The sequence below is a fragment of the Saccopteryx bilineata genome, chromosome 1 (assembly GCF_036850765.1).
Source record: "Saccopteryx bilineata isolate mSacBil1 chromosome 1, mSacBil1_pri_phased_curated, whole genome shotgun sequence".
Taxonomy (NCBI): Eukaryota; Metazoa; Chordata; class Mammalia; order Chiroptera; family Emballonuridae; genus Saccopteryx; species Saccopteryx bilineata.
This window is the reverse complement of record NC_089490.1, coordinates 180,030,604-180,052,032: the sequence shown is the minus strand read 5'-3', so window position 1 is coordinate 180,052,032 and position 21,429 is coordinate 180,030,604. Positions and strand designations below refer to the sequence as shown.

Genomic DNA, 21,429 nt, shown 5'->3' with positions numbered 1-21,429 from the left:
TTTCCAATGAAATGGCATTTCCATCCATCCTGAGACTCAAGTGAAAAACCTAGGAGTTACTCTTTCCTTCTTTCTCTTAACTGGCAGGGAAAAAACGCCCAGCAAAATAGTTACAGACTATGTCCCTTAGCTTAACAGTGGAAGTTACAGAATGATGCTGAAGAGATTGAAAGAGATAAGTACAGGCTGGTGATCATATATAAAAATACTTAACTTCAAAAGTAATTAGATAAGCTCTCATCCAAACTTTTTTGTGATTGTTTTATATTAGTTTTACCTCTCAGATTTGTAAAGATGAAAATGAATGGTTGAAGATATTCTCATTTTTCAGTACAAATTTGGAAACAGTACAAAAGGGCCATCAAAATGGAGTTCGTTAATTTAAAATGACACAGTGGAATAGTATGCATTCGTTAAAATGAATAAAGCGGATTCACATGTGCAAACATAGAAAAAGAAACAGAAAATACTGTCAAGAATAAAAGTTGTAAAACTTTATAGGTCCAGTAAGATCCAATTTTTTAATTAAAAATATATAATTATGTGGAGCAATGGTCCTGATTCTTCTGAGCCCAGAGCCTCACAGGCTAAGCAAAGAGAATGGCTTTTCTAATGACCTGGAGACACAGGGGCTCCCTCAGCACACGAAAATTAGTATTAGCCCCCATCACGAGAGACGACTGAGCATTCCCGGGCCTCCCCCAGCTGTCGCGGTCAGATGGAAGCCTTCTCCCTCACCTCCACCTCGGGACTAGAATCGTCCCTACTCCAGAAGCAAAAAGGATGGATCAAAGAATTTCTAAGACTGGTTTTGCAAGAGAAGATAAGGCGCTAAAGAAGAAAAGAACAAGTTAAAAGGACTGACAGATTGAGAAGCAAAGGAACACCTCTCCAAGGGAAGGGTCACTTGCAAATGGGAACAAAAGCCCAGGCCAGACAACAGGGCAAATGGTCAGCGAGGCTGAAAGCACCACACCTGACTTCCCAACCCTCTTGAAACCGAATGTGTTGTATTGTGTGCACGAATCTTAAATACAAAGGTGATTTTACAATGTAGTTCCAGAATAATCACAGAGAAATAAACTATAGCATAGGAATATAGTCAATAATCTTGTAATAACCATGTGTTAGACTAGGTAGGTATCTGAATTATCAGGGGACCATCCTGTAAAGTACATGAATGTCTAACCACTATGCTGTACATCTGAAACTGATACAGAATAACACTAAATGTAAACTGTAACTGAAAAATAAATAATTTTTTTTAAGAAGGTGACTTGACAGGTTTTGTGGCTCCAACTCTGTGTTCGCCAGCAGAAAAAGGAAATCAGGTATGATTTTCCCTGCGGGCACCTGTACACCTGCAGTCCACGTGAGCACAGGAGAGGAAGGCGATGGCCACGGGGTACCACTGGGCCTGCTGGAAGGCGAGGCTCGTCTCCTCTCCACCAATTTCCTACTCAAGAGAGAAGACTATTGTGCAGAGCTACATAAAGGTTACTATTTCCAGAGAAAACAAAAATATGAAGAATACACCTCAAACTTCTAACAGGTGTTCTCTCTTGGGATATACTCATGGCAAGCTATACTTTTGAAATATGTTTTTAATAAAGTGTTTTCTATTAAGGCTGATATATATAGTATATTACATATATGTATATGTATATATCTTCTATGTTGTATAATTTTAAGAGCCACCTTCTCCCCATTCCACTCACAAAGGGCACCTTGAAAGCCTATCGTCAAGAAAGGGGAGCTGTTGTTGAATTTTTTAAAGGATTCATTCATTTTACATGTTGAATTCTCTTTTGGGAATGAATATCATAAATTAGAACCACGTAACTTTTATCTTAGTCGTACTTCTCCTATATATGTTATGCCAAACAAAGAGCTACTTGAAATGTATGCCCAGAGGTCTTCCTAGTGGAAGAGTATCTCTCAGATAGAGACACAAACAAGCAGCCATCAAGTCAAGGGGGGACCGTGGTTTGAAAAATTCTAACGAGAAGACAAGTGGGAAGGCCAAGTGAAGTCACGTCCACAATATACCTTCAGGCTGTGAGTTCCAATATGGACTCTGACTTATCAAAACCATAGTTAACTGCTGTTTTCACACCTCCAAAGGCAGCATACTCACAGTTGCCAAATGTTAAGGTTTGGAAATCGAGACTCCATTTAGCAGCTTTGCTTTCCTGGGGAAAAGAAGATGGTGCAGGTAGATGGAACTGAAGCATGGATGCACTGCTTCGCCTCCCTGCCCCCGGCACAAACACTTTTACAGAACTGTGTATTTACTGTAAGCGTATACTTTAGGGGAAATCCTATTACATGTCAGTGTTCCCTTTTATAAAGACCTACAGGAAAAAAAATTCCCCCAGGCTTTAGTTCCAGGAAAGGTGATGCTTCTCTTGAGTAGCAGGAATGTTTTAACTCGGTGACTGCACTGATCTTATCTCTCTGGGGGAACCTACCAGATGTAATGCAGGTGCAGGATCTTGCAGACTCCACTTCCACGGACTAATTTTTTCCAGCTCCACCTTACTGTGCCACTTTACTTTCAGCTGCCCCATTGTCTTGAATTTTATTTTCATCTTTCTGAATGTTATGTAGTTTTGTTAGCAACCTTGTTAGTCTTTCAATTAAGAACAGCACAAAATACATTTACTTATTACATTCCATCCTACAGAAATGGATGTTATAACATAACATCTGTGTAACTAATAATTGACGAAGGAATGCAAACTTAGGAGGTATTTTTAGGCCAGATGAGGCCAAAAGGTCACTCTAAACATGCAGCTAAATTGAATTAAAAGCAACACCTATTCCTTGCAAGTTAAAATCTCTACGGGTTGACTCAAGTCCCACCCACATGACTGTTGAACTCATCCCACAATGTTCCAAGTCAACATTTGGGCTTGAAAGCTTTTGTTTGGGGGGAATAACTGACCTCACATTTTAATACATATACAGGTGAGACAAAGATAGTTTGAGGATAGTAAGTGATAATTTAAAAAAGAAAAAAGAAACCATATCTCTTCACTAAATTAGCTGTTTCGTCTCATGGTGGAATTCTTTATTTATTACAACATCCCAATGCCATGAATGCCGTCTAAAGGTTGGCTATGACTAAAAGGTACTTTTAAGCAAAAAAGTAGTGTTTTCCTGCTGCGGTAGGCTACAAAATTTTTCACTATGGCATATGCCAGTCTAAACTCTCCAGTTTCCCAGAAATATTCTGCCAATCCAGTATGCCACCATTTCAATCTGAACTTCAACAACGATCTTCTCTGTGACCTAGAAGTCTATGGAGCACCTCCCCACTACTCCCAACAGCATGCCCAGGGACTCCCAGAATTAAATACACCATAGTTTGATGGTGTCCCCACAAGAGTGAGCAGGGACTATTAGAATGGCCTTGTTTGTATTCTCAGCCTTCTAGGACTCATTAAATACATACATAAATAGTTAAGATGGCCATATGGAATGATTCCTTGATCTCAGTTATATCCATACCCAAGAATTTAAGAATCAACCTAAGTAAGATTTATCGCATGGTTAAAAACAGCAATATATTTATATTTGCTGATTTATCTCCACAGGCAAGTGAAATAAAAGACAGGACAAACAAATGGGACTATATCAAACTAAAAAGCTTCTGCACAGCTAAAGACAACAAGAACAGAATAAAAAGACAAACTACACAAAGGGAGAACATATTCACCAATAAGTCTGATAAGGGGTTAATAACCAAAATTCATAAAGAACTTGTAAAACTCAACACCAGGAAGATAAACAATCCAATCAAAAAATGGGCAAAAGAAATGAATAGACACTTCTCCAAAGAGGACATACAGATGGCCAATAGGCATATGAAAAAATGCTCAACATCACTAATCATTAGGGAAATACAAATTAAAACCACAATGAGATATCCCCTCACACCAGTCAGATTGGTACTCATCGACAAAACAACACAGAATAAATGCTGGCAAGAATGTGGAGAAAAGGGAACCCTCCTGCACTGCTGGTGGTAATGCAGACTGGTACAGCCACTGCGGAAAACAGTATGGAGATTCCTCAAAAAATTAAAAATTGAACTGCCTTTTGACCCAGCTATCCCACTTTTAGGAATATACCCCAAGAACACCATAGAACTGCTCCAAAAGGAGAAATGCACCCCCATGTTTATGACAGCATTGTTTACAATAGCAAAGATCTGGAAACAACCCAAGTGTCCATCAGTGGAGGAGTAGATTAAAAAGCAATGGTACATATATGCAATGGAATACTATGGGGCCATGAAAAAGAAGGAAATCTTACCTTTTACAACGACGTGGATGGACCTGAAAACTATTATGTTAAGTGAAGTAAGCCAGGCAGAAAAAAAAAAATATCATATGACCTCACTCATTTGAGGAGTCCAATGAACAGTGTGAACTGAGGAATGGAATTGAGACAGAGGAGAGATCAAAAGGACCAGAGGAAAAGAGGACAGAGGGAAAGGGGATGATAAGATGGGATAAACCTGAAGGGAAGGGGGGAGGGCGCTTTGGGGAGGGGGCAAAGAAGCTGTTGAGGGGAATGTAGGGGAGGGGGATGCATTCGAGGCAACACTAGAATCTATGTAAACACAATAAATTAAAATCAATTAAAAAAAAGAAAAAAGAAAAGAAAAACAGCATTTTATATCCCTAATATATCCAGCCATAATTTTTTTTCAAACTGGTGCTCACAGGTAAGGGCTAGGAGGAACAGAACAGTAAAAGACCCACTCATATTTCTCTCCTGCTACTCCGTAACTATTATTAAAGAAGAAGTTAGAGTTCAAAAAGAACTTAGGGTCACCAATACCTTACTCCAATCCAGGCTAACACAGGACAACACGTTTCATTTTTGAACAGGAATGCACTTAAGCCAGCACTGTTCCACTTACATAGATGGGCAGTGCTGGGATTGGCACAGGGGTATCACAGCTGGTGATTAAGCACAAGGCTCTTCTCTCTCAGGCCAGACTGGCTTTGAAATCTGTTTATTCCTCTTGGCACCTAAGTGATCTTAACCAGTAACTTAATTTCTCTATGCCTCAATTTTGTGAAAACGTCCTAACCTGAGAATGCTTTCAGTTGCAAGAAATAGAAAACCCAGCCAAAGATCTTAAACAGTAAGAGCATTTATTTTTCCCCTTGTCAAGAAGTTACAGGGAGAAGCAACTCCAGGGCTGATTCATTCAGCAGCTCAGTAGTCCTACCGAGGCTTTAGGTCCTCGCACCTCATTCCCTCTGCTCCCTACCACATGCTTGGTGCAGCAGCCTATTTTCTTGGGTTTGGTCCTCCCTTTGGACTGAGTTGCTGTTGGGGGTCAAACATTGCTTGCCAATGACAATATCCAGAGGTCGAAAGGAGAACGTGCTCCCCTTGCATACATATTTTAGAGCAAGAACACCCGCCCCCAAATTCTCACCAGCTTCTCCCTCAAGTGTCAGAAGGGCATGATCTGCAGACTTAACCAATTACTCAGCAAGGCAGATTATACCATTAGTAATTGTTTAGACCAATTATGACCTACTGCTAGGGGGAGAGCTGGGGGCAGGCAAACAAGGATATGCCCATTTGGAGAAAGCTGAAGAAAACAAGGGCTTTATATCAATGGTAAAGGGGGTAATAACATTGGTGGACAGGGAAGAACTGAACTCCATGCTACTTCTAGGGGCCAAAGTGTATTTCAGACGAGGTCATGAGTCAAGAGCTCCTAGCACAATTCTTAGCAACTAGTATAGTAAATAGTAAAACAATATCAGCTGTTGGTATTATTAAAAGCATCACTAATGATGCCTGACTAGGCAGTGGTGCAGTGAATAGAGCATCAGACTGGGATGCCAAGTACCCAGGTTCAAGACTCCAAGGTTGCCAGCTTGAGCGAGGGCTCATCTAGTTTGAGCAAGGCTCACCAGCTTGAGCCCAAGGTTGCTGGCTAGAGCAAGGGGTTACTCAGCCTGCTGTAGCCCCCCGGTCAAAGCACATATGAGAAATCAATCAATGAACAACTAAGGAACCACAACGAAGAACTGATGTTTCTCATTTCATTCCCTTCCTGTCTGTCCCTATCTGTCCCTCTCTCTGACTCTCTCTGTCTCTGCCACACAAAAAAAGCATCACTAATGACATCATTAAGTATGAAGTATGAGTACCATATACTCTTTCTATAGCACTCATAATCCATTTATTTATTTATCTTTTTTCTTTCTTCTCTTTCTTTCTTTCTTTTTGTCTTGCATGCATGCATGCACAAGAGGGAGACAGAGACAGGAAGGGAGAGAGATGAGAAGTATCAATTTGTACTTGCGGCACTTCACTTATTCATTGATTGCCTCTCATACGTGCCTTGATAGGAGTAGAAGGGGTGGTGACACTCAAGCCGAGCCAGTGACCCCATGCTCAAGCCAGTTACCTTAAGCGCAAGCCAGTGACCTCTGAGCTCAAGCCAGCAACCCTGGGATCATGTTGATGATCCCACACTTAAGCTAGCAACCTCATGTTCAAGCTGGTGAGCCTGAGCTCAAATCAGATGAGCCTGCACTCAAGTCGGTGACCTTGAAGTTTTGAACCTGGGACCTCAGCATCCCAGGTTGATGCTTTATCCACTGTGCCACCACCAGTCAGGCTTAACTGTTTTATTTTTCAATTACAGTTGACATTCAATATTTATTAGTTTTAGGTATACAGCAAATGATTAGACATTTGTGTAACTTATGGAGTGAGCCCCCCAATAAGCTAGTACCCACCTGGCACTTTACATAGTTATTACAATGTTACTGACTATATTCCTTATGCTGTAGTTTACATCCCCATGACTACTTTGTAATTGCCAATTTGTACTTAATTCTTTCACCTTTTTTACCCAGCCCCTCAACCCCTCTTATCTGGCATCCCAACAGTCTGCTCTCTTTATTTATGAGTTGTTTTCTGTTTTTGTTTGTTCATTTATTTTGTTCTTTATTTTTTTATTAATTTTTATTTATTTATTTATTCATTCATTTTAGAGAGGAGAGAGAGTGAGACTGAGAGAAAGAGAGAGAGAGAGAGAAAAGGAGGAGGAGCAGGAAACATCAACTCCCATATGTGCCTTGACCAGGCAAACTCAGGGTTTTGAACCAGCGACCTCAGTGTTCCAGGTCAATGTTTTATCCACTGTGCCACCACAGATCAGGCAATTTTGTTCTTTAGATACCATATATATTTATCTTTTTCTGTCTGATTGTTTCACTTAGCATAATACCCTCTAGGTCCACTCATGTTATCACACATGGTAAGACTTTTTTCTTTTTTTACAGCCAAGTAATATTTCATTGCATATATAGTACGTACCATATCTTTTCATAATCCATTTATTTATACACAAAGGTCCTTAACACTTTCTTGTCACAGTCCACTTTGAGAATCTGATCAAGATTTTCATCAGCCTAACATGCACCTATAAGTATATGTGCTTGTGGTCCATGTGTCCAAATGCTTTCTTATAATGTTTCAGCTGAAGGTTTTTGGCCCTCTGGATGCCACCTATAGGACCCAGGTTGAAGTCCTTATATTGCACTTCCTCAGACGAGTCTTCCCATCTATCCTTAGAGCCCTCCAGATCACCCTGCCCTCTGCCTTGTCTTCTGTCTTCTCCCACAGACTAAAAGCTCTGCAAGGACAGGGACTGTTTCTGTTTTTCACTGTTATGTCCCACTTCCCATCATGGTGTTTGGTCCAGCATAGTCCAGCATGGACACTTGATATAGCCTCCTGCTCTAATAGAAATATTTCCTTCTCATTGACCCAGCTCTATTTGTAAGCTCAGAAGTTTATCAAATATGAATGATGAGTTAGAGCATTTCCAAACACAAGCGTATATTCCTTCCAATGCAGAGTACCAATAGGAGTATCATAGAAAGCAATTCAGGAATGGGTTTTCTTGAAAAGTACCCAAATTTTTTTAGTGAAGAAAGCAGGCAAGCTAAGAAGGAAAGTGAAAGAATGAGTCAAAAGACAAAGAGGACTTAAGAGAAGGAGAGTTGCTAAGAAAGTAGAGGGAAAAGCACACAAGCAGAAAACACTAAGGTTCATTGACTAAATGTTTTTTTATGTGTGACCGGTATACTAACATTTGCAATGTGTTTTCATGTGGCTTAACAATTTGAGGTGCTATTCAAGAAAAGAATTCTTACTACCATTTTATAGAAAATTGGATGAGGTAAACATTTGGCATTTTGTGGTTATACAGAATCCCAAATTTAAAAGAAAATTTGAGCATAATCAGCTGAGGTCTCTTTGGAGTTTCTTTTAAAGATTTGGTCAGCCTTAAGAATACTTGAATTTGCCCTGGCCAGATAGCTCAGTTGATTAGAGAGCATCATTCTGATATGCAAAGGTTGCATGTTCAATCACTGGTCAGGGTACATACAAGAACAGATTGATGTATCTGTCTCTCACTCTCTCTCTCCTTTCCTCATTCTAAAATCAATAAATAAATTTAAAAAAATTTAAAGAATACTTAATTTTTTTCTCAAATACAAGTTCTGTGTCTGCCTTGTTCAATACTTTGTCCTCAGTGTGTAGAAGAGTACCTGGCCCACAACAGGTACAATACATATGGAAGAAAGGGAGAGGGGAAAGAATTAATTGCAGAATCCTGCTGTCTACCACATGGTTAAGAGTCTTTCCCCTGCAAGAGAGGACTTTAGTTGTAATTCTATCTAATTAGCAAGCTCACTTGGGCAACAGTCTAAAAGAACAGTCTCTAATCAGCATTAATGGTTATAATGATGACATTGTAATTCCAATTTGTTGACTCTTGAGTTCTTCTAATTGGCTCTGAACTCAGGAGGGGAATAGAGTTTGTTGAGTCTCTAAAGCCAACACTTTGCATTCACAGTTTCTATGGTGTCCCTAACCCAACTCTTTCCTTTTATTTCGCTTTTAATGCATGTGTTCCTATCAAACAATACAATCAACTGTTTCACACACTCCTTGCTCCAGGATTTGTCTCAGGATTTTCATTCTGCATGGAATTTTTTCCTCATTCTTCTTCAGTATGATCAAATCTTATTCATAATTCATTCATTTATCTGAATACAAAGTCCCAATGCAATTGCTGCCTCTTCCAAGAGGCTTTCCCTGATGCACTCAGCTGAAGTAATCTTCCTTTCCACTGAATTCTTATAGGTACTTATCTGTTTCATTCTTCTGATACAGACCACTCCTTATTTAAGTTAATTTTATGTCTTAAACCTTACTTGTTTAAATACAGTCTCAAGAGATTGGAAGGAATGGAATACCCTAAAAGAAGGGGAAGGCACCTTTGGTGAAATTAACAGCCTGAGCAAAACATCAGGGCCATGACTGTCTAAACCATGCCTGTGTGGAGTGGAGGAGGCACAGTAGTAGGTAGTATAAGCTAAGAGTAGACAAGCACATTGCACTCTGAAGTAGAACATGCAGTCAAACAAGTATTTTATTCTACTGACACTGGAAGGTTGATAAAAGTTGGAATAGCAAAAGGACATAAACAGTTATCTGAGTGAACGTTTATTAGGCAAAAGTATCCTATATATTTGTCCAATTCTATTTCACAACACATATAATTTGGGCTAGGACTTAATGACTGGTTATTTTCTCTATTTCTGTTTTCAACTTCTTTCATAAATTAAGCCAAATGTTTGAAATTACAGCTGTCTAGATCTAGGATATCTATTCTACATTAAGAAGAAACCCATTTGTATTCCTGAAATTGGCCCAAATTAAAATACAAGCTCCACTTAAATAGAATATTGCATCACATAAAATAAAAACAGTTCACTGATACTTCTTAAGCTTCTTATCAAATAAGACTTGCTTTTTCACTGTTATGAGAGTTTTTCCTTTAAAACTGGTATCTCTTGAGATCCATATTTTACCTGTGTCAATAAACTCTGTATGCTGTGTTCACACCAACAGCTTCTCAAGATGAGACAAAGGAAGGGCTGAGAAGTAATTTTCTCTTTTCCTACATTCTCAAAAAAAAAATGAATAATGGAAACCTGGCACATTATCTCAGAATATTTACTCATCTCTCAGCTGGACAGAGTAAAATTATGTAGAAGGGATACAGCTAGCAAGAGGAGCATTTGCAGATTTAAAAGAAAGTGTTGATGAGTAGAACAAGGGCTGAGTGGACCCGAAAAGGAGGTAAGAATGGTGTAGAAGTAGACATACTTTGGGGAGGGTGAGGAGTCGCATCTGATAAGTTTACCTTTCTATCTTATTTTCAAATTCTAATTTAATTTTTAAATAACAACTGCATATAGATGTACTTCTCACAAATATTAGGGGATATTTTATTGCTTCGTATTCATTTTTAAATATCCCCTAATTTTTGTGAGCAGTATATATAAGATGGACAACACATTTTAGTATACAAAAACATAGCGTTATTATTAACTAATGTTCCCATGCTGTACATTAGATCTCTAGAATGCATCTATCCCACATAACTAAAAAGCGTCTCCCCCCTCCCACCTCCTTGCCCTTAATAATCACCATTCTGCTTCTATGTATCTGGCTTTTTTTAATCCCACATCTAGTGAGGTCTTGCAGAATTTTTCTTTCTGTCTTGCTATTTCACTTACCATAATGTCCTAGGGGCAGTGGCGTAGGGAACATAACTGGCGCCTGGGGCTCGACACTTTAGTGGCGCCCCCTCCCCCCCCTAACTATGCTTCTACTACACTTTTCTTGTTTGTCTTGGAGACCATTTGGCACCCCTCTGCGAGTGGCGCCCGGGGTACGATAGACCCCCTTGACCCCCCTCTCACTACTCTCGCTACGCCACTGCCTAGGGGTTCATCCATGTTATTGAAAATGGCAGAATCTCCTTCTGTTTTGAGGTTGAATAATCCAAAATGTATGTCCCCAGAAGGCCTTACACTATGACCTATGGACATTTGTTGCTTTGATTTTAAGTTCATTCAAAAAAAGAATTATATATGGTAAATTTTCTCTGTGCCATATCAGAAAAGAAACACTCAATAGGAATTTAAATCTGGGTGTACCATTTACTAGTTGTGTCAATTAAGAATAATAGCCACTTCCCAGGGTGAAGATTCTATAAAGTAATGTATTGAAAGTGCCCAAAGCTTGACATATAATAAACTCAATAAAACTTGGTCGTTATTATTCCTAGTTTTCATTTTCCTGCCCATGCTCCTGTTGGATACCCATCACCACTCCACACCTTGTTGTCACAGTGAGGTTAGGAGTCGTCAACCCCCATGGCCCAGTACATCACTCAGGGCTCAGCAGTTAAGCATGTCTTAAATAATGTTCTTAAGATATGGGATAATTTCCAGAGTGCGCGAATGATTTTTGGAACTTAAATGTTATTCTGTACTGACCTTTATAAGGCTATCCTGGTGATAGTGTCACTCTTACTGCAGTAAGCTCCCATGTAGGAAATTTCCTCTCAAAACAACTGCCAGCCCAACCACTAAAGTCATAGTAATTTACTGTAAGAAGTTTAATTCTCCATTCCCACTCAAAACTAAAGCCTGAGTCTAGATTTGCATTTTCAAAACCTCATTAAGGTATTCCAGCGGCCATTCATTGTAAGTCTCGACCTCTGGGAGTGGAACCCTCACAGAACCTTTAGAAGGACAGTTTTTCCTCTAAACATGAATTCTTAGTCAGGACTCCACTCCCCACCTCCCTCTCACTAGATCCGAGGAGAATAGAAAACAGACTTATTTTTCCTTTTACCGCCATCAGACCTCAGCATTTGTGGGCTTTTTCCATTCCTCCAAAAACATCATCTTAAGAGGAGACTTGGAGTTTCATGAAAGATTTCATGATCTCTGTCTTCTGAGAGAACTGGAAACAGAAACTGAGCTGTAAAATGCTAAACTGTCATGCCTGAGAGCAACTTCCATTTTCCATTCTGGATTGATTTTAAAATATGATATCATTCCCAGAACTGCTCAGAATAATTCAGCTTCTGCCTACCCACCCTTCCCCTTTTGCTCTTACGCCTTCCTTCTAATCAGATGGCATGCAAGATTTTCACATGAAAATCTGCCCCCCAAATCTGTGCATAGTAAAAAATATTATATGGAGGCCCTGGCCAGTTGGCTCAGTGGTAGAGCATCGGCCTGGCGTGCAGGAATCCTGGGTTCAATTCCCAGCTGGGGCACAAAGGAGAAGCACCCATCTGCTTCTCCACCCCTCCCCCTCTCTTTCCTCTCTGTCTCTCTCTTCCCCTCCTGCAGCCAAGGCTCCATTGGAGCAAAGTTGGCCCGGACACTGAGGATGGCTCTATGGCCTCTGCCTCAGGCGCTAGAATGGCTCTGGTTGCAACAGAGCAATGCCTCAGATGGGCAGAGCATCTCCCCCTGGTGGGCATACCGGGTGGATCCCGGTTGGGCGCATGCAGGAGTCTGTCTGACTGCCTCCTCATTTCCAACTTCAGAAAAATACAAAAAAATAATAATAATAATTAAAAAATAAAAAAAGAAAGAAATATTTTATGGAAATATTTCAAGTACTTTGCATTTAGGAAAAAATACGTTATTTGAGGTGTGCCTCACTGCTATACAATGACATACTAGGGGGTGAAGTTGAGAACTAGAGTCTCACAGTGTGACAACAGGAGGGCAGAAGTTGTGATGCGTAAAGAGTGGAAGGTGGCCCTGACCAGGCGGTGGTGCAGTGGATAGAGCATCGGACTGGGACGCAGAGGATTCAGGTTCGAAACCCAGAGGTTGCCAGCTTGAGCACAGGCTCATCTGGTTTAAGCAAGGCTCACTAGCTTGAGTCCAAAGTCACTGGCTTGAGCAAGGGGTTACTTGGTATGTGCTACCCTATCCCCCCCCCATTAAAGCACACATGAGAAAGCAATCAATGAACAACTAAGGAACTGCAAAAAAGAATTGATGCTTCTCATCTCTCTCCTTTCCTGTCTGTCTGTCCCCATCTATCCCTCTCTGTCTCTCTCTGTCACAAAAGAAAGAGAAAGAAAGAGAGAGAGAAAGGTGAGCAAGATAATGAGAACTGGGAATAAAAATAAGTAATTTTTATTGAGCTTACTCATAAGTAAACATTTCATTTTGTTTACAGTTGCTATCTTTATACTATAAGGAGATTTTTAAAAAATCATACCAAATAGGGAAAAGAGTTGAGAAGGAAGATGCAAATTCCAGGCCAGCAGAGGGAGTTGGTGGCAAAGAGATTCAGACACCAAAGCTGAATCCGTAACTAATGCAGGTCTTTAGGGGCTGAGCAGTAAACAAAGTCAATTCCAGCTGTGCCCAGAATGTTCTGCAGAGGTTTCATAGCTCCTGGCTGTTTCTCAACGGTCAGGGAACCCTAGCAGTTCTCTTGGGAACAAAGAAATAAGTCGGCAATTCCAAACCGCTGTGAACAAGTTGCAAGAGAACGTAAATCCAAAGGGTGGTCCAGTAAAGAAATCACTGAGATTTGTAAGATTTCCCTTTAAATCGACCGGGCTCTCAGGACCAGCTTTTATTGTTTGAGGATGTAAGGAATCCCACAGAACTTCCTTCAAAGGCTCCTCTCACCCAGAAAACCAGAAATCTACAGTTACCTTACACGCCTCAGAATCACCAGCACTCCACACCCATGCTGTCAGAGCGTGGAGAGTTAAACACACTTAGGCTAGGCATGCTACCCGAAACCCTTACAAACTCAGGTCCTCTGGTCCCTAGTCTCAGTGTGGGGAACTTTTCAAAAGCAACAGGAATGTATGCTGAAAGCCAAGAAGAATACTGCAGGGCTTCAGGTTTTCCTGACGGGAAGACAAGAGTCTTCACACTATTTCAGACGAACAGAACTACCAACACATCCTTCTCAGACATTCTTCCCCCTTTCCCCATTTTAGACTCATGATGGCATGAAACCTTCCCTCCAATGCACTGTTGTGCTCACATACATCTCTTCCTCTGCTCGATAGTCACCCATCATTCTCTGCCTTCCCTCCATACTCCTAACTTGCCAGCTTCCCGCTGTGTGCAGCTCCAGAAAATGAAATGGAGACGATTCTCTTACTCTCAGCTTTTCCGCGTCCTTTTCCTATTACAGTATAATTTATATTCAGTGATACGCATTGATCTTAAGGTATAATTAGATGAATTTTGAGATATAGATAGATATAAACATATAGGTATATCTGTATAACCAACATGTCAACATAAATACAATGTGCATATACACAACAAATCAAAATATAGAGCTTTTCAATCACCCCAGAAAGTTTCCTAATTCCTCTACCCAGTCATAAGCACTATTTTACTTTGTTGCCATAGATTAATTTTGCTAGCTTATTAACTTCATATAAATAAAATCATAGATGTGCTTTCTTGTGTCTGGTTTATTTCATTCAACATTAGGTTTTTTGAAATTCATCCATAGAGTTTCATGTTTCAGTAGGTTGTTCATTTATACTGCTGGGTAGTATTAAATTAAATCTATATGGCTCAATTTCTTTTTCTTTTTTTTTGTTTACTTTTTAAATTTTTTTTATTGATTGATTTTTGGAGAGAGGAGAGGAAGGAGAGAGAGAGGAAAAAAAGGGGGCAGAGAAGCTGGAAGCATCAACTTGTAGTAGTTGCTTCCTGTATGTGCCTTGACCAGGCAATCCCAAGGTTTCCAATCAGTGACCTCAGCATTCCAAGTTGACGCATTATCCACTGTGCCACCACAGGTCAGGCTCAATTTATTTTTCCATTCACCATGAGCATTTGTGGTTTTTTTCAGTTTGGGGCTATTCTGAACGAAGCTGCTATGAACATGTTGTTACATGTTTTTTGTAGACGAATGTTGTCGTTTTTCTTGGGTAAAAATCTAGCCATGGAACTGCAGGGTTATGGGATAAGTGTATATTTAAATCCATAAGAAACTACCAAACATTCCCCCCAAAGTATATTACCAGCTACATGTGAGAGTTCCATCTACCCCACATCCTAATCTAGTTTCATGTTATCAGACTTTTTCATTTCCTCCATTCCAATGGATGTAAAGCAGTATATCATTATGACTTTGATTTTCATTTCCCTAATGATTAATGGAGTTGAGCACTTTTCATAGATTTATTGGACATTCCTATACATCTTTTTTGTGAGGTTTTTTTGCAAGTATTGTCCCTTGTTTGATATTTTATCATTGATGATAGCAAGGTAGCAAGTACACTTTCAATATGCATCTTACTTTTTCATTTTCATAATAGTGTTTTTGATAAACAAAACTTCTAATTTTTTATAAAGTTTCATTTACCAGTTTTTTCTTCTTTTATGTTTTAGACTTTTTGTGTCCTCTTTGAGAAATATCTTCCTACCTAAAGAGTGCAATGATATTCTACTGTGTTTTCTTCTAGACATTTAAAAGTTTTTGCTTTTACATTTCAGTCTACGAGCAATTTCAAAATAATTTTTTTGTATGGTACGAGATTGTGGTCAAGTTTTCCCCATTACAGATATCCAATCATATCACAGTGCTTTACTGAAAAGACTTTGTTTTCACCATTGAATTGCCCTGGTAACGTTCTCAATAATCAATTATGAGTCTAACCAGGCAATGGCACAGTGGATTGAGCATTGTCCTGGGACACTGAGGACACAGGTTCAAAACCCCAAGGTTGCTGGTTTGAGCCTGGGGGTCATTGACATTACTTTATGGTCACTTTGGGCTTGAGCCCAAAGGTCGCTGGCTTGAAGCCCAAGTTCGCTGGCTTGAGCCCAAGGTCAATGGCTTGAGCACTGGCTCAGCTGGAGCCCCTTAGTCAAGGCACATTGAGAAAGCAATCAATGAACAACTAAGGTGCTGCAACTATGAGTTGATGATCCTCATCTCTCTCCCTTCCTGTCTGTCTGTCCCTGTCTGTTCCTCTCTCTTTTCCTGAAGTGAGATGGGGGAGGCAGAGAGACAAACTCCCACATGTGCCCAACTATGATCCACCCAGCATGCCTACCAGGGGGTGATGTTCTGCCCATCTGGGGTGTTGCTCCATTGCAACAGGAGCGAATCTAGCACCTGAGGCGATGTCATGGAGCCATTCTCAGCACCCGGGCCAACTTTGCTCCAGTGGAGCCTTGGCTGTGGGAGGAGAAGAAAGAGACAGAGAGGAAGGAGAAGGAGAAGGGTGAAGAAGCAGATGGGTACTTCTCCTGTGGGCCCTGGCTGGGAATTGAACCCAGGACTTCTACAAGCCAGGGCTGATACTCTACCACTGAGCCAGCTGGCCAGGGCTGTTCCTCTCTGTTGCACTCTCTTTTTCTCCCTTGCTTTAAAAAAAAAAAATCACTTATGAGGATCTCTTTCTGGACTCTAATTCTGTTCCACTATTTGTCCTTAAGCCAATATTGCACTTTCTTGATTGTTATGACTTTACACAGAGTCTTGAATTAGTTAGAAAAAGTCTCTGAATCTTCTTTTTCTAAAAATGTTGGCTATTCCAGATCCTTAATATTACTATACAGATTTTAGAATCAACTTGAACCTTCTGTTAAATAAGCCTGTTGGAATCTCAGTTAGGACCCTGAAAAAACTATAGATCAGTTTGGGAAGAAAAGATATCTTAAAAGTATTAGCTGTACTACTAGTCTATGAACATTACATGTCTTTATTTAGCTCTTCCTTATTTTCTCTACAAAGTTGTATAGATTTTAAAAACTTCATTTACATTTATATTGCAAATTTATAGAAAAAAATAACTGGGGTTTTTTTTGTGTGTGTGTGTATAGACCTTGTATCCTGGGATCTTGCTAAATCCACTTATTAATAAATTATTATTCATTGATTAGAGTTTTCTACATAAACAAGCATGGAAGCTATGAATAAAGGCTGTTTTAGTTCATCCTTTCCAATCTTTTGTCTTTTTTTTTTTTTTTGTCTTGCCTTACTGTTCCGGTCAAGACCTTTAAGTGATGAAAATAAGTATTCTTGCCTTTTTCCTGACCTCAGGGGAAAAGCATCCAGTCTCTGAGTATAAAATTAGCTATAACATTTTTGTAGATGCCATTTATAAAGTTCTATTTTCATTTTGTTGACAGCTGGTGTGTATTTTTTAATCTTGAATAAGTGTTGAAGTTTGTCAAATATGTTTTCTGCATTTATTGAGATAATCATATAAAGATTTCATTTTCTTCTGGTAATGTGACTAATTTACCTTGACTTTCAAATGCTGAGCAATTTTGTATTCCTGGGATTAACTTCATCTTGTTTTATTACCCTTTTCATATTTCGTTAGATCTGATTTTCTGCTTTGTTGAGGATTTTTAAACCCATGTTCATGAAATATACTCATTATAACTTCATTTATTTATGTCTTGGTCAGGTTTTAATGTTAGTATTATCCTGGACTTATAACATGAATTATAAAATATTCCTCCACTCTTTATTTTTTTAAATTTATGTATTATTGGCATTCATTTCTTATATGCCTGATAGAATTCACCAATAACACTATTTTGAGAGAGAAGAGTGGGTAGTTACATTACAAATTCTACTGCTCAAGTAGATCTAGAGCTACTAAGATTTTTCACTTCTTTTTATCTGTTTTGTAAAGTTGGTTATTTGTTCTTTTTATATAAGTTATTGAACTTACTGACATGAAGTTTTACATAATAATCTTTAGCCTACATAGATTCTGCCGTAATAGTCTCATTTTTTTACTGTTGATAATTCATTCTTTTCATTTTCTTGAATATTATCGTTAGGAACTAATCAATCTTATTAATCTTCTCAAAGAAACTTTCATATGGTAATTTTCTCAAATATTTATGTTCTACTTGATGGAATTCTGCTTTTCTCTTTATAATTCCCTCCTATTTACTACTTTGCTCTATCTTGCACTTTCTTCTTTTATGACGGACGTATGTAAAGCAATTCTATTCCTTCTAATAATTGCTTTAACTGCATCCCACAAATTTTAATGCTGCATTTTTATTATCATATAGTTCAAAATATTTTCCAATTTCCTTTTCAACTTCTTCATGAACCTATTGATTATTTAAAAGAGATTACTTAAGGTTCAAATATTTGGAGTTTTTTTTAGAAATTCTATTTTTATTTATTTATAATTCAATGTCACTATTGTCAGAGAAAAAAAGGGTGTATGATTTCAATCTCTTAAATGAGTTGGCATGTTTTTATGGCCCAGCATATGATTTATGATGTTCAACATTACATGTGTTTTGCTATTGTTGGATATGGGGTTTTATAAATGCCAAGTGGAGAAGAGAGTTGTTTAAATCTATATGCTTTTTAAATCTACTTAATCCATTAAATACTCAAAAGGACTATTAAAATCTCTAACTTGTGTATATTATTATTTCTCCCTCTAGTTCTGTCAGATTTTGCAACTTTGTTATTAGATGCATTCACATTTAGGATGATTATGTCTTCATGATTAATTGTCCCTTTGCCATTTTGAAATGTCCTCCTTTATCTGTGGTAATAGCTTTCATCTACTTCACCTGAAAACACAAAGCCACACCAACTTTCTTAAGCTCATTATTGATATAGTTTATCTTTTAACTGTTGTCCCCTGGTGTGTGTGTGTGTGTGTGTGTGTGTGTGTGTGTGTGTATATATATATATTTTCTTCCCCTCCTCCCTCTGGCTGCTTTCATGACTTTCTCCTTATCTTTAGTTTTTGACAGTTAATGATGACATACCTAAGTGTATTTCACTTTTTATTTACCTTGCTTGGGGTTTCCTGATGTTCTTAGATACATAAATTGATGTTGTTCTCCAAATCTGGGAAATTTTTAGACCCATTTCTTCCAATGCATATACAATATTTTGCACTGCACCATTTACTCTCTTCCCTTCCTTCAGGAACTTCAATTATGTGTATAATAAAATACAGAGTGGGGCAAAAGTAGCTTTACATTTGTGAGTATGCAAAACACAGAGCTAATTCTTATATTATTATTCATTATTATTATATTATTTTCCATATGGACAACAGTAAACCGACTTTTGGCCCACACCCTGTATATTATTTCAGATGTCATTAAATCTCACTTCATTTTTTTAAAATTGTTTTTAAAAGACATTTTTCTTTCCATTCTTCAGATTGGACTTTTTATTTCAGACATTGTTCTTTTCATTTCTAGAGTTTCTATTTAGGTCATTTTTATAGTTTCTATTTTTTTTTCTGACATTCCCATATGTTCGTTCCTTCCTTCAAACCACCCTTTCTTTTAAGTCCTTGGACATATTTATAATTGCTATTTTTAAATCCCTTTCTTCGAAATCTAACCTCTGGGTCATCTTGAGGTCTACTTCTCTGAGTCACATTTTCCTGCCTCTTCACATGTTTGAAAAAGATTTTTATTGTACACTGGGTATTGTGTGTGTCACATTGTAAAGAGCCTAACTTAATGCTGTCTTCCTTTAAAACGTTGGCATTTTTTTGTTCTCAGGGTGTGGCCCTTACTTGAAGGCGTGTCTTTTACTCCTAGGGTTTAACCTTTTTGCATTTCAAAAGAATAGCTAAGTTGTTCAGTGAGGTCTCCCAGTTTTGTGATAAAAGTCCAATATGTTTTAGCAGTGAGTGAACTTGGGTTTCTCTGGGTCACCTCTGATTCCCACAGCAACTGTTCTGGCTACACCTTGTCATGGCCTGCTGTGCACAGCCCGGCCTGGGCCACAGAGCTAGGATAGGCACCGGCCCAAATTGTCACATCCCCTCTGAGCAAAGCTACCTCCTCCCATACTCCACCCACAGGGCTTCAGCAGTCCCCAGGACCTGGTCACTGCCTCTCAGCCCAGCCAGTCCACTGCTTTCCTTCGTTTTCTCGCTTCTCCACAAAGAGAGAAGTGCCTTGAACCCAAGAGACAGGGCAAACAAGGGGTTCATCCCGTGTTTCTCTTTGCTCAAGAATCGCACTCCTGCTCTGCCTATTACCTAACACCTGAAAACAGTGGTCTCGTATATTCTGTCTGGTTTTATAGCTGTTTATGGTGGGAGGATTACTCTGTTGTGGCCGGAAGTGCAAATGATAGCCCTTAGTGTTTTCCTTGTGAGAGTCCACACCACACAGGAATGTTAATGACGAAATGTCTTTATCTCAGTACATTTCGCTGCAGGAAAACTGTTTGGAATCGTGACAAATACATACTTTTCTTTCAGAGGGATCACGTGCTACATTTGCTTCTGGCCAGTGAATCTCTTCTGACTTGCGGTACAGATCCTACCTACCATCCTTTCTTCTGTTGCTATTGTGTTGGGCGACACTGCCAATCTCCCGCCCGCCCATGGCTGCAGACACCAAAGTTTCTCATAACAGGTTCTGGGGCTCAGATCTGAGTGTCTGTCTTGGGAAGGAAGCCGTTGGCCTCAGGTTTCTACCTTCTCTGCCTCTGGGGTCTGCATCTCTCATCAGAGAAAGATGCCAGCCTCCCCACCCTGATCCTTTCCCTCACAAGGGCAGTGGGACACCAAACACAGAAACACAGAGGCGCCCACTCTCTCCTTGGCAGTCCTGAGACTGTCCCACACATACTGGGGTCTGCCATAAGCCAGGGAATAAGTGGTCACAGAAATCCCCTGATGACAGTGCGGGAGAGGACAGGACAGACCCTCAAATGCCCACATGCTGGGCCCGTGGGGTCTTTTGCTTGGACATGAAGGTTCCTTTTCTCCTTCCCCATCATGGGAACTTTCTCACTCACTACAGCTCTGATCTAAGAGGCTAAGTCATATCTACTTTAATTGCTGGTACAACAACGGTTTTATATCTGGTCTCTGTTAGTTTGCTGCAAAAAGGCTACTATGTTTTCCTCTTTTTTTATACCAACCCCAATCTACTTTACCTAGAGTGAAAACACAGTGGCTTCCCAGGTGTGTGGTGGAGCAGAGGTTACGTGGCAACCCAGCTGCAAAGGACTCCGCACAGGCCTCACTCAAGTGGGCATTCCAAACTGAGTACGCTTAGAGAACCGTTCTCTTCTTCTTGTTGACAAGTAGTTAGGAACCTACAAGGCCCAGGGATGCTCTGCTTTGCCACATCCTTTAGGGCAAGAAAAGGGTCCTGGCAGCTTCCCATCAGAGGTTAACCATCTCCGGCTACGTCGGTGAGATCCTCCAGCCAAACCTGGTCTCCTTCCCCAGGTCTTCTGCACAGCGTCTCCTTTCTCCAGGACCTGCAAGAAGGTTGCTGCCCCAGGGCTGGCGAAGCCTACTTAGTCACAAGCCTGGCAGCCGCAGTCCAAGGGGAACTGCTTTCTGGTGGTGTGACAGGGCAAAAGCTTGTATCCACGCATTCCCTGCACTGCATCCTGACTTCCCTCCTCCTTCTCCTCCAAAAGCTAGAATTTCTGCACCTGAGCCCTGCCCCCTGCCCTCCCACACGCCCCAAGGGCAGTCCGTCCCTCACCCTCAGACCTTCGGGTCCTGGG

The 21,429-nt window shown here is 39.8% G+C and overlaps 1 protein-coding gene across 1 annotated transcript in view; it reads right to left on the bottom strand.

Moving 5' to 3' along the window:
- Window positions 1–21,429, bottom strand: part of DCHS2 (dachsous cadherin-related 2) — a 121,745-nt gene that overhangs the window by 14,984 nt on the left and 85,332 nt on the right. The window contains exons 6-7 of the mRNA XM_066254126.1: window positions 13,958–14,097; window positions 13,710–13,839 (exon numbers count right to left, since the gene is read on the bottom strand). Of these exons, the coding sequence (XP_066110223.1) occupies window positions 13,710–13,839; window positions 13,958–14,097 (270 nt within the window). The remainder of the gene's footprint in view (window positions 1–13,709; window positions 13,840–13,957; window positions 14,098–21,429) is intronic.